Genomic DNA, 11586 nt, shown 5'->3' on the forward strand with positions numbered 1-11586 from the left:
TGATACTGTGAGCGATGGCCTCTGATGTGTGTGCTGTGACCAAGGCGCAAATAGGAGCCTGGGTAACCAGGCAAACGCAGTTGTGCTAGCCAGGGCTGTCCCCACTCAGCGAGGGCAGCCAAACCCCAGGGGACAAGGAGGGAAGCACAAGAGTGGAGGGAGAGCTGCCCCAGGAGGGTGCCCAGACAAGGAGCCGACACACAGAGAGATCCAGGGCCCCTTGGAAAAGATGGGGAAATGGTATCATTCCTTAGCAGGTTGTGGGCACCAAGTAATGAAGAGGGACCAAGGAAAGAATTTTACTCAGCCTCCAGATGTGTCCCACCTTTTGCTTGTGGTCTGATTCTGGAAAAACCTCTTCCCCCACTCTCTTCATCTGCCAGGTTACGTTTAATAATTTCCCGGCCTTCCTCCGATAACCGTTTTAAGGATGACATAGAGTAATGTGTGGAAAATTCTTCGGCAACTGTACACGCGTATGTGGTGACCTGTCACGTGACCCTGGTGTCATGGACTGTGATGTCAGAGCTGGGGCCACGACTGCCAGCCATCAGTGGGACTAGCCCAGAAGCGAAACTGAGGGCCTGCTCGGAAACAACTCAGTGCAGCAGCCTGCCCGTGCCCGGAGACGGAGCTTGTCCGTGCAGGCTGTTGGGGGGGTCTACGTGTGGTGGGTTGTCAGCCTTTGTGTTTTGAGAACGAATGTTGCCCTATCAATGCTGAGCTGATGGTCTTGGTCTCTGCAGCAGCGGTGAAAGTGCCTAGTAATAGCAGTTTTGAAAGCAGCGTATTGGAGGTCCTGGGATTTCCTGAAAGGACTTGGGAGGGAGAACAGAAGGATTTGGGATCCTGCCTGTCTTTGGGAACTTTACAATGACTCCGGTGGCTTTAGAAATCAGGACAGAGCCGGCTGAAGGCAGGTATGAGTTGACACGTAATGCCTTATTTGGAGCACGGCACTTCACATCTATTCACAAAGGTTCAACCGAACCCAGAATTTTAGACTGGAAAGAAATATTGGTGATCACGGAGGCTTTTTTATTTTACCTATGAAGAAACTGGAGGCCAGGGAGCTCATGGGAAGTATCAGAGATCGCAGAGCCAGAGAGGCACAGCCCCGGGACTGGAACAGGAGGCTCCCACCCCCAGCCGACCACAGGGCACCCCAGGGCTTCTGCCCAGTCAGTGTGGACACTTAAGTTCTTACATAATATGAGAAGTTTGGCTGAGGAGAAGCTTACTCAATAATGCCCTTATATTGCTGCCTAAAAGATTAGCATGGTTTCTTGTCTATACTTTATCTATACAATTAATTAATTTCAACACTTTGTGCAAAACACTATGGTAAGCACCCCAGGATGAGGTGAACAGGGCAGAGGCTTTTCTTTTCTTTGGTTGCCAGAGTGCTGGCTGGCCTTGTGGAGAAAAAGAAAAGAAAAAAAAGAAAGAAAGAAAGAAAGAAAGAAAGAAAGAAAGAAAGAAAGAAAGAGAAAATTATAGAGCTGCCCAGAAACAAAAACAAAGAAGAAAAAATAGAAATAAACACATGTGTTAAGAAGTGACCAATGTGTGTTATTTTTATAATGAACACTTTAAAGAGCAGGGCCCTTGGTCTACGTTCTTTATAAGCCCTTGCGGATGAAAGGTGCTCAATGAATATTCAGCAGCTGCAGAAGGAGGTTAAATGACATGCCGAAGGTCACGCAGCTACTTGACGGCAGACTGGGAACTAAAACCCCTTTCTCTGCTCTTTCCACCTCACCCTTATTTTCTTTCCCTTTTCACATACAGCATGGTAATGATCATAATAGCCTTTCCAGTAGATTGGTAACAGCTCCGGCAGCGCAAAATCCCCGCGAGTGGAAGAAGAAAGACAAAAATCACAAGCCTCTGGCTCCTGGTACATGTGGAGTCCCACGCGGTTTCCTTAAGGCACTAAACGCTGTATATTTTACTCGCGGAGATGTATTTTACAGGCAGTGTGGCCTGGTGGGAATAAGATTAGCCTTTTTTATAGCCCCTGAGAATCCCATCTTCCTATACCGGAAGCAGCTATTTAGGTCATTAAAAATCAGTTGCTCGTCCCTTGAGCTGGGTCCCACAGTGCTAAGGAAGACTTGCAAGCTGATGTTGGAAAGTCAAAGCCAAGACTGGCTCCCTCGATACGCACTCCTTGTGAGCCAGCAAGTCTACACATCAGATATGCCAGATAGTCACCGAAAGGTACGTGCAAGGATGTGCATAGCAGCAGTATTTGTGACAGCCCAAGACAGGAACCACTCTAAATGCCCATCATGAGTAGAATAGGTAGATAAGTAGGCCATGGTGTATTCATTCATAGGAAGGAATACTACTCAACAGTGACAGTGAACAGGCCACAACTACACGCATCAACACGGATGAACCTCATAAATATAATGATGAATGCAAGAAGCCAGACACCAATACGTTGTATGAATCCACTTATACGAAGCACAAAAGCAGATGTCACTAGTCTGCACTGTTAGGTGACTCCCTGGTCAGATGAAGTGGGTCCCTGCGGTGGGTCGTGACTGGAAAGGGGCATGAGGGGAATGCTAGCGGTGCTCAGTTTCTTGATCTAGATGCTGCTTATGTTGCTACAGGATATGTTCATTTTGTGAAAATCCATCAGACCCATGCTTTGCACACTTGCCCGGATGCACCTGATTCCTCAACACAAAGTTTAGTTTTTGAAAAAACTGCCTTCCTCAAAGCCGCCACAATATTTAATCGTCTCTCCCCATGTCACCTCCCTGTCCTTGTCCTGTCGTTCTAGCAGCTGCAGCAATCACATTTACCCCGCCAGCACCTCCAACAGCAACGGAATCCATACCCAGTGCAGCAGGTCAATCAGTTTCAAGGTGAGGCCAGTGCACACCTCTTCCGTTTTATACCTTCCAGCCGTGAAGTGTGAGCGAGCGTGTAGCCAGTGACATTGCCTTCTGTGCTGTGTTTGGGTTCAGGTAATATTAAAAATATGTTAAAACTGAGGGTGCCAGTCAGTCAGAATGCATTTTTGGAGCCCTCTGCTGTGGCAGGCATTAACCTTTTGGTGGCTGCGTCACAGAGAGGCCCTGGTTGGCCCCGGCAGGGGTCAGAGTGGCTGTGGGGGGCAGGGCTGGGGTAACTGTTCTTTACCAACGATACACAAGTATTTCAATAGTTTAACAGCCAACAGGGACCGACTGGTGCCTGGCTAGTCCACCATCAGCCTTGTCTTTGTCTGGATCGTCATCTCAGGGAGCATGGGAGGAACAGTCCTGTGCCACATCCTTCTCGCTAATCCCAGCATGTCCGCTGGCCACAGCCCCCACTTCAGACATCCACTTGGGAAGAATCTGGCTTGCAGCAACCACCGATCTCTGCTGAATCTAGAAGACCAAAGCGCCTTGAGTTTGACTGGACTGTCTTGATCCTGCTGCCCTTTGCAGAAACCCTGATGACTCATGGCCCAGTAGCAAGGGGCATATTGTGTGCTCAGTGTTATCATTCCTTTATGAAGTATAAAGTCCACTCAAATATCGATCCCTTCCATCTCCAATAGAGAGCACCCCTGAGGGTCTTGTATGGGGTAGAGGATCAGCCTGACAACCATCCCAGACTCATCACAGGAATTTTCAAGGAGCTAGAGGGGTCGCCTAGTAGCAGAAACCCTAATTCCCATCCTCTGCCCTTTTCATGGGACCTAGATCCTGGGTCCTAATTTCTCAAGTGTTACCGGTCGCCGGTCGCTTTAAGAATCTGCCAGAAGCTATGGGGCCCCTTGCATATAAATATGCATATATATAAACGAATACAGACTTTGTGTGGCATGTCGCAAGTGCTACCCTTCTCGTAGACTGTGAAAAATTCACAGGGGGTGAAAAATTCATGATCTCGGGTAGCATTGTTCAATCTTTGGGTTGCAACACACAAGTAGGTTGTAAAGATAATGGATCCCAACCAACATTTTTTTTAAAAGGAATATAATAGAAAAATGATGAGAGTGTATCATAATAAGGGAAACTTTTGTTTCTGTTGTAGACCAGTATGTGTATATACTGGATCACATGCTGTGAGTCGTGGTTTAAAGAGTCTGAAAGCCACTGGTGTTCACGGCCAGATCTCAGTGAAGATTGCCTGTGGAAAGGCAGTGGCCTGAGTAGCTACCACTCCCTTCCACCCCTGGAACACATGTATCAGACCCCTTTGGACTTGACCCAGGGGAGGACAAAAGGAATGAAGCTGTGCACAGGTGTTATGTGTGTTAAATCAGTGCCGATATTCTTTGAAGAATTCTGTTTCTCACTTGGTCATGGGTAGAGGGGGTGTGGAAATGGTCACCGTTACACGCATAATTTTTGCTGCAGACACAGAGCCTTCCTAGGTTTCTACAAGTAGTTCTCAAACGTTAGCTGCATCAGAATCACCAGCGGAGCCTGTAAAAGCACACATGGCCTGGCCCCACCCCCAGAGTCTCTGATTCCAGAGGTCTGAAGTCAGGCCAGAGAATTTGCACTTCTAACAAGCTTCCAGAAGTCCCTGCTGCTGCTGCTGGCCCAAGGGCCACACTTTACGAACTGGTGATTTATATCAAGAACTAATTAAAAATACAAAATCTTATAAACCCAGCATAGTGGCCCTTGCATTTTCTAGGTTCGTAATTCATTTATTATCTTTTGGAATAAAGGGACCCACCAACATTTAATGCTTCCTCTGTATTATGAGTTATTCTGTATGCCTTGGGTCCAGGTTAAAAGTTCTACTCTTTGAACTTTTCTAAAACTCCACCCCACAGGTAATCAACCTGGAAATTTAGCTGTACTTAAGTTGAACACCCAGGGCCGTGGTGCGGTCCCTGAGCTAAATGAGGCACTTTTTTTCTTTTTTCACTCTCTTCTCTATTTTATTTTACTAACACCCTAGATATCATAATAGTGTGTATCTAGGAAAATAGCAAATTGGTATAGATAAGAAATACTGTCCTTGGAGAGTTTCGTTAGGAATCACTTACTTGGGAACGTACGCATACTCCCCCACTACACATTTCAAAGGTTTAATGACTATCTTTCTCTTACTGAGTATGGTGCCTCTGGGCAATGTTGCATGCCTATGGAGAAATGCTTATTTTTCACAAATATAGGCTTCCTGTGAGTAAAAAGAGAAAACAGACCCTTTTAAGAAAAAATTACATGTGATCTCTATTTGAATATGGAAGATTTTCACATGGTGATATTAACCAGTGGATAAGAAAATTAACTTGAGTACAGTGTCCCACAATAATATCAGTTTTAGATAGAAATAAGAAGAAGAAGAAAATTAGTCTGTTATTTAACCGATAGAGTAATCAGATAAAGACAAGGTAATTATTTGGACACATTTGCATTTTTTTTCTCTATATATTTAAAATTATTGAAGGTCAGGCACCTGGGTGGCTCAGTCAGTTAAGCTTCCGACTCTTGATCTCGGCTCAGGTCACGATCTCACGGTTTGTGAGTTCGAGCCCCGCATCAAGCTCCTCACTGGCGGTGCAGAGCCTGCTTGGGATTCTGTCCTTCTCTCTCTCTGCCCCTCCCTTGTGCTCTCTCTTTCTCTCTCTCTCTCTCAAAATAAATAAGCTTTCTAAATAAATAAATAAATAAAATTACTGAAGGCATAAAACTAGATTAATAAAAAAGGTTTGTTTCTTTGTACCTAGGATGAAAATACGGAGCTGATTGCTGGTTTTAAAATGCCTTTTTTTGTTTTTCATTAGAGTTATACCTAGGTAGCACAGTCACTTTATACTAAAGATAAAGGTTGGCTCGGATTAATGCTTTAATACCTCTTAAAAGGCATTGCAGCATTTCTGTCCTCTAAAGAAAGGAACCTATTTGTCATTCACAAAAGTAGCCCAGACCACATCCAGTCCCTCAACATATCCATTATAAACATACAACAAAAATGTCCAAAAAAAAAAAAAAAAAAAAAGGGAAGTCTTTTTTGTCTCTTTCCAGCAGCTCATCAGTCTGTTTATGCAGTTTGGGTCTAGCCAATCAGTCTCCGAGTCAGCAATATTTTCTCCTTAAATTTTTTTTTTTTTTTACAAACAACTCAATAACCCATTTCACCACAGTTGATCAGATTGGCCATGCAGTCGATACAAATTTAGTCCTTAAGGTCACAAAACTTCGTAACAAGATTACAGACAATATATACCACCATCCAGTGTTTAACAGGAACTTTTGATTTTTTTTTTTAAATCACTTCGATATAATGAAGCTTAAAACAGAAAACCGAAACATTTCTAGGGATCTCTCCAGCCCTTTCGGGTTTCCCCACAGTAACCATTTCATTTCTCAATGCAGCATGATATTGATCTCAGGCCACAAAAACTTAAGTCATAATCAAAATTCCCATAATTTTCTTTCTTTAAGAAAGAAAGAAAATATGGAGACATAGTTGCTGCCCAGAAATCAATAACCCCATCAGGAAGACAGAAACACACTTATCTGCCAAGGTGCCAAGCTTAACAAGGCTAGACTGTTCTCGTCTGGCTTTTCATCCCATCTCATCCCAGCTGCAGGTAGTATCACATTTGCTTATAATATTGATTGGCCCCCAGGCTGCATCTTTTTTAAATGTCCAGGGAAAAAAAAACTATTTTTCTTGGTCTTAGAGACTCAGTCATTAGCTGGAACATAGGAAAAACTCATTTTTGTGCACCTCCTAGCCCTTTACAGCATTGACTGGGGTTCTCAGCGTGACATTTCTATTCTCTTGGCTGATTTGGAAATTTCTTAGGAACATGTAAAGAAGGACTCACTCAAATGCCTAATTAGAGTTGAGGGACTTGGCATTCAGACTCTGGCCAACTTTTAAACAGCATCATTAAAAACCGTGTTAGCAATCTGCTGAGAGAAGTAGTCACTGCCGATTTGAAGGAGTGAGTGGACTTTGCCGGAGAAATGCATAAAGTTCATTGCCAAAGAGCAAGTAGCAGGATGATTTCTTTTTCTAGCTCAGGAAGCTGGCCATTGTGCACTGACATGTTATGATTCAGACAATCTGGAGCGTGTGGAAATCTAGAGAGTGGATCCAAAAAGTGTCCCATCTGTCGAAATAGCTTCTTAGCGGGAGCAGTGGCCTTTAACCTCTCAAATCCTACTCAAGTCTTAAGGGAAATTAGTCTAATGGTCTTTATTGATAGTATTCTCTACTGAACCGTGTTCCACATCACAAAGAGAAAACACAAAGTGATCGGCCATTTCTTCTTAATTTAGCCCAGGAGGTGAATTCCCGCTCACCTCCAAGAAAAATGGTATCTGATTGGTTGAGGGTGGCATCCTATCCAGAAGATTGAGAAACATCTTGCTTCTGCAAGTGAAAATAATAATCACAGAGTTATCAAGACAACTACAAAAGCACGTGTCCAGTATCCAGTAGGATCCCTATTTTCATGTGTCTATAAAACAGTGGTGGTTATCTCTGATGGTGGGAATTTAAGTACTTTTGTACTTTTCAGCGTCCTGCAAATTTTTTGTAATCAGCATATGTTACAGTCAGAAAAATAATCACTTTTGTGGATCTTTTCATATAAAAGAATTTGGTCATTCCTAAAGAAAACTCCAGCAACGTGTTACAGTAACGTGCATATTGAGATGAGTGAATGGGTCCATTTTTCTCCCCCTGCAGGTTCTCCCCAGGATATAGCAGCCGTGAGAAGCCAGGCAGCCCTCCAGAGCATTCGAACATCACGGTTGATGGCACAGAATGCGGGCATGATGGGAATGGGACCCTCCCAGAACCCAGGGACAATGGCCACGGCAGCAGCCCAGTCGGAGATGGGACTGGCCCCTTATAGTAACACACCTACCAGCCAACCCGGAATGTACAGTATGAGCCCAGGAATGACCCAAATGTTGCAGCACCCAAACCAAAGTGGCATGAGCATCGCACACAACCAAGCCCAGGGGCCAAGGCAGCCCGCCTCCGGGCAGGGGGTTGGCATGGTGAGTGGCTTTGGACAGAGCATGCTGGTGAACTCGGCCATCAGCCAACAGCACCAGCAGATGAAAGGGCCCGTGAGCCAGGCTCTGCCAAGGCCCCAGGGCCCACCGAGGCTGCAGGGCATCATGGGCACGGTCCAGCAGGGAACGCAGAGCTGGCAACAGAGGAGCTTACAGGGGATGCCTGGGAGGACTAGTGGAGAACTGGGATCATTCAACAACGGTGCGAGCTACCCACTTCAGGCTGGCCAGCCGAGGCTGACCAAGCAACACTTCCCACAGGGACTGGGCCAGGTTGTGGATGCTAACACCGGCGCGGTGAGAACCCTCAACCCAGCTGCCATGGGTCGGCAGATGATGCCACCGCTGCCGGGGCAGCAAGGCGGCGGCCAGGCCAGGCCGATGGTCATGTCCGGCCTAAGCCAAGGTGTCCCCGGCATGCCAGCGTTCAGCCAGCCCCCGGCACAGCAGCAGATGCCCAGTGGCAGCTTCGCCCCAAGCGGCCAGAGCCAGGCCTACGAGCGGAACCCCCCTCAGGACATGGCATACAATTACAGCGGCGAAGCCGCCGGGGCTTCCTTCCCCGGCCTCTCGGACAGTGCAGACCTCGTGGACTCCATCATCAAAGGGGGGCCGGGGGATGAGTGGATGCAGGAGCTCGATGAGTTGTTTGGGAACCCCTAGTCAAGAGGAGGCCCCAAGAGCCACAACTCTAGTGCTGAAAGCTTAAAACGTGAGAAAGAAACAGGATGTCGAGCCATCCCTGTTTTTCGTTTTTTTGACCCACGGAAACTGAGCAAAACTGCAGCTGGCCCACAGTGAAAGATCCAGGTGCCAATCGCAGCCCCCACTGGGCCTCGTTTCACCTGATTTTCACACAGCACTCAAGACAACACGCCACGCAGGTCCCTGCTGCGAGAGAGGGAGACACACTGGAGGCAGGTGGGGAAGACAGATCTGAAGCCCCTCGGCGCCGCACTCCCTGTGCCCGCCCGGCCCAGGGAGAGCTGCTCCAGCCCGTCACTCTGCTGCCCGGTGTGGGGTGTCCGTCAGCCCCTCCTGGCCCAGCTCCGGAGACCGCAGAGCCCGGGGCCGGGAAGAATCCCACGGAGGCTGCTGGGTGGTGGCACAGGCCAAGAGCGCAGGTCAGAAGGGCGCTGAACTCTGGCTGGAAAGAGCTGTCAGGCGTCAAGACGTGCTACTGTGTTTGGAGGGTGGACACGAAGAACAGTGAGATGTCACAGGGAGACTACAAAGGATCTTACAAGCCTGTCTGCTGCCCGTGATGACCCTCAGGAATTTTAGAGGCGTTGCTGCTAGCTGCCTCTCAAGGAAAGCCACGTGAGCCTAGAGAAGGGTCTGTCCGGCAGTCCTGGGGGAGGGAGCCCTCTGCTGGTGACCGTGGTGACGGTTCCCCGGGGCAGTTGGGCTGGAGCCTCCTGGGGCCTCGGTGCGATACTGATAACGTCCAGGCAGCTCACATCTATTTCCGGTGGCCACGGGGTGGAGAGACCCCGACTGGATGCTGTGTCGTCTTTCCCCACACCCCTCCCCACCCTGTTCCTTCTTGCCTCCACCCCATCCTACCCCTGCTTTTCCTTACAGACTATTCTAGAAGAAATGAAGCTTTTGTCTTTAGGGGTCCTGGGCAGAATCAGAATAAATGCAAGAATGTAGACCGTGCCTGAAATGCAAAGGCAACACTGGAGTTTTTTTTCTCTAACATGTAGTCGAGTGAATATTCTCTGCCCGGAACTGAGCAGGCCCCTCTGATGTTCGACAGTGGGTTTATAGGAGCCACACCTGACACTTCTGGGACACCCTGGGAGGAATGGCCCCGATGGTCGCTGACTCTGGCTCCCTTTGGAAAAACCCCAGGGGTGTTGCTCTGAAATTGGCCTTGCCCTTAATCGCTACTCACTGGAAAGACAAATCTAAAACACTGAGAGACAAGGAACTGAAAAATCAATTGCCCCACCTTACACATTTTGATGATGAAAAGAAGGAAGATACAATTCCTCCCATACGGGCAAAGTAATCCGCTCAGAAAGTCCTGTACAGTCGTTCTCTTTGTAAATCACTCCAATCTGCCCTAAGCGAAGTCTGTCGGAAGGGATGACAACCTCTACCACTTCCTGTAAGGCTTGTCTTTTTAGTCCTTGCTGTTCCCACTGTCCCGTTTTTGGAGGCCATGTGGCATAATTATTATCCGGAGTAAGAATGGCGTGTGCTTTTCTCCCACCACCCACCTGCTCCGTGTCCGAAAGCCTGGCTCCCTCTGTACGCTCACATGGACCCCGCTGCGCCACACGTGGGCCAAGGCTGTGGGAGGCTGGACTGGCTGTACTCAGAGGGGGTCCCGAGAAGGGGGCTCGAATGGGAAGCTGGGGCCAGAGGATGGAGACAGGCAGGCAGGCAAACACTGCCCTTGGCTTGCTCGCCACGTCCCAGGGTAGTGGATCTCCTGAGCAAGGGGCAGGATGGAGAGCAGGGGAGGCGGGGGGGGCGAGAGCCCAGGCAGCGGCTGTACCCTGGGAAGAGGTGGTGGCAGGCGACCGTAAGCCCTTTGCCTGGGGAGGGGCCACCACCAGGGAAACTCTTGAGTGGAAACAGATAAAAACCAAAAAACAAAAAACAAAAAACAAAAAAAATACACAAAGTAAACAAACAAGAAGACAGAAAGCATAATTACCTTTTTCTGAAAGGTACAGGAAACAAATATATAAGCAACGATGAGAAACTGGGAGTGGCTGATGGAGAGAAGGGGGCTCCGTTACCTTGTAAAAGCTTCCTCCAAATGCTTAGTACTGGGACCAACTAAATAGAGAGGTAGATTTTAATAAGGTCGTTTTGTTTTTGTTTCTGTTTTTGTTTTTACTACGGTGCTGATGTATATGTAATGTCTAAAAAAGTTATTTGTAAATAAGTTTTTACAATACTGCAGATATCACTGGGTCTACTATCTGTAAAAAAAATATACATATAAATATATATATACTGTTTGTTTAAAATAGAGTATTTTTATTTCATTCTTTAACTCATCATCACAGCAGTGGTATCGCACTTCAGATGACATCTAATGACTAATTTGTACTGTATGACCTATGGCAACTTGCTCCATTTTATTCAGATTTTTCTAGTTTTCTGTTTTTACTTTGTACATTGAGCATTGCTTATTTCCTTTTAAGAATTATGTACAGAACTCGGAAATGTAGAAATGAAGTGATGTTGACATACCACTTTTAAAGAAAAGAAAACAAATAAAAGATCATTATCTGAATCAACCCCAAGTATAGTTTACTTTAGGGTTGTCACTGGGTCTCCAGCTTTAATTAAACAGATATACTTATGCCTGGGTTTTAATTGGTTAACTGCAGTTCTTGTCTCAAAATTCTTGATATCATTAACTGTTTAACAGTGGAGATCAACCATTCCCAGTCTTTTTAACTCAACCACACAACTAAAACTTTCTAAATTTTCACCCCAAGGGATGTAGCAAAGGGAAGAGAAAAAGCCAGCTTTGAAAGGAACGTAATGAAGTCCATTTGTGGAATCATGTGCCATAACTGTTCCATTTCAACTGGTTCATTCAGAGGAC

The 11586-nt window shown here is 46.7% G+C and overlaps 1 protein-coding gene across 3 annotated transcripts in view; it reads left to right on the plus strand.

Moving 5' to 3' along the window:
• Nucleotides 1-11272, plus strand: part of MAML3 (mastermind like transcriptional coactivator 3) — a 417019-nt gene extending 405747 nt beyond the window's left edge. For 2 of the 3 annotated variants that reach the window (XM_003984990.5, XM_045055851.1), the window contains exons 4-5: nt 2798-2882; nt 7675-11272. In XM_003984990.5, the coding sequence (XP_003985039.3) occupies nt 2798-2882; nt 7675-8672 (1083 nt within the window). In that variant the 3' untranslated portion in view covers nt 8673-11272. The remainder of the gene's footprint in view (nt 1-2797; nt 2883-7674) is intronic. The other variant, XM_006930850.4, reaches the window with a different exon arrangement.
• Nucleotides 11273-11586: the final 314 nt, after the last annotated feature.

The sequence above is a fragment of the Felis catus genome, chromosome B1 (assembly GCF_018350175.1).
Source record: "Felis catus isolate Fca126 chromosome B1, F.catus_Fca126_mat1.0, whole genome shotgun sequence".
Taxonomy (NCBI): domain Eukaryota; kingdom Metazoa; phylum Chordata; class Mammalia; order Carnivora; family Felidae; genus Felis; species Felis catus.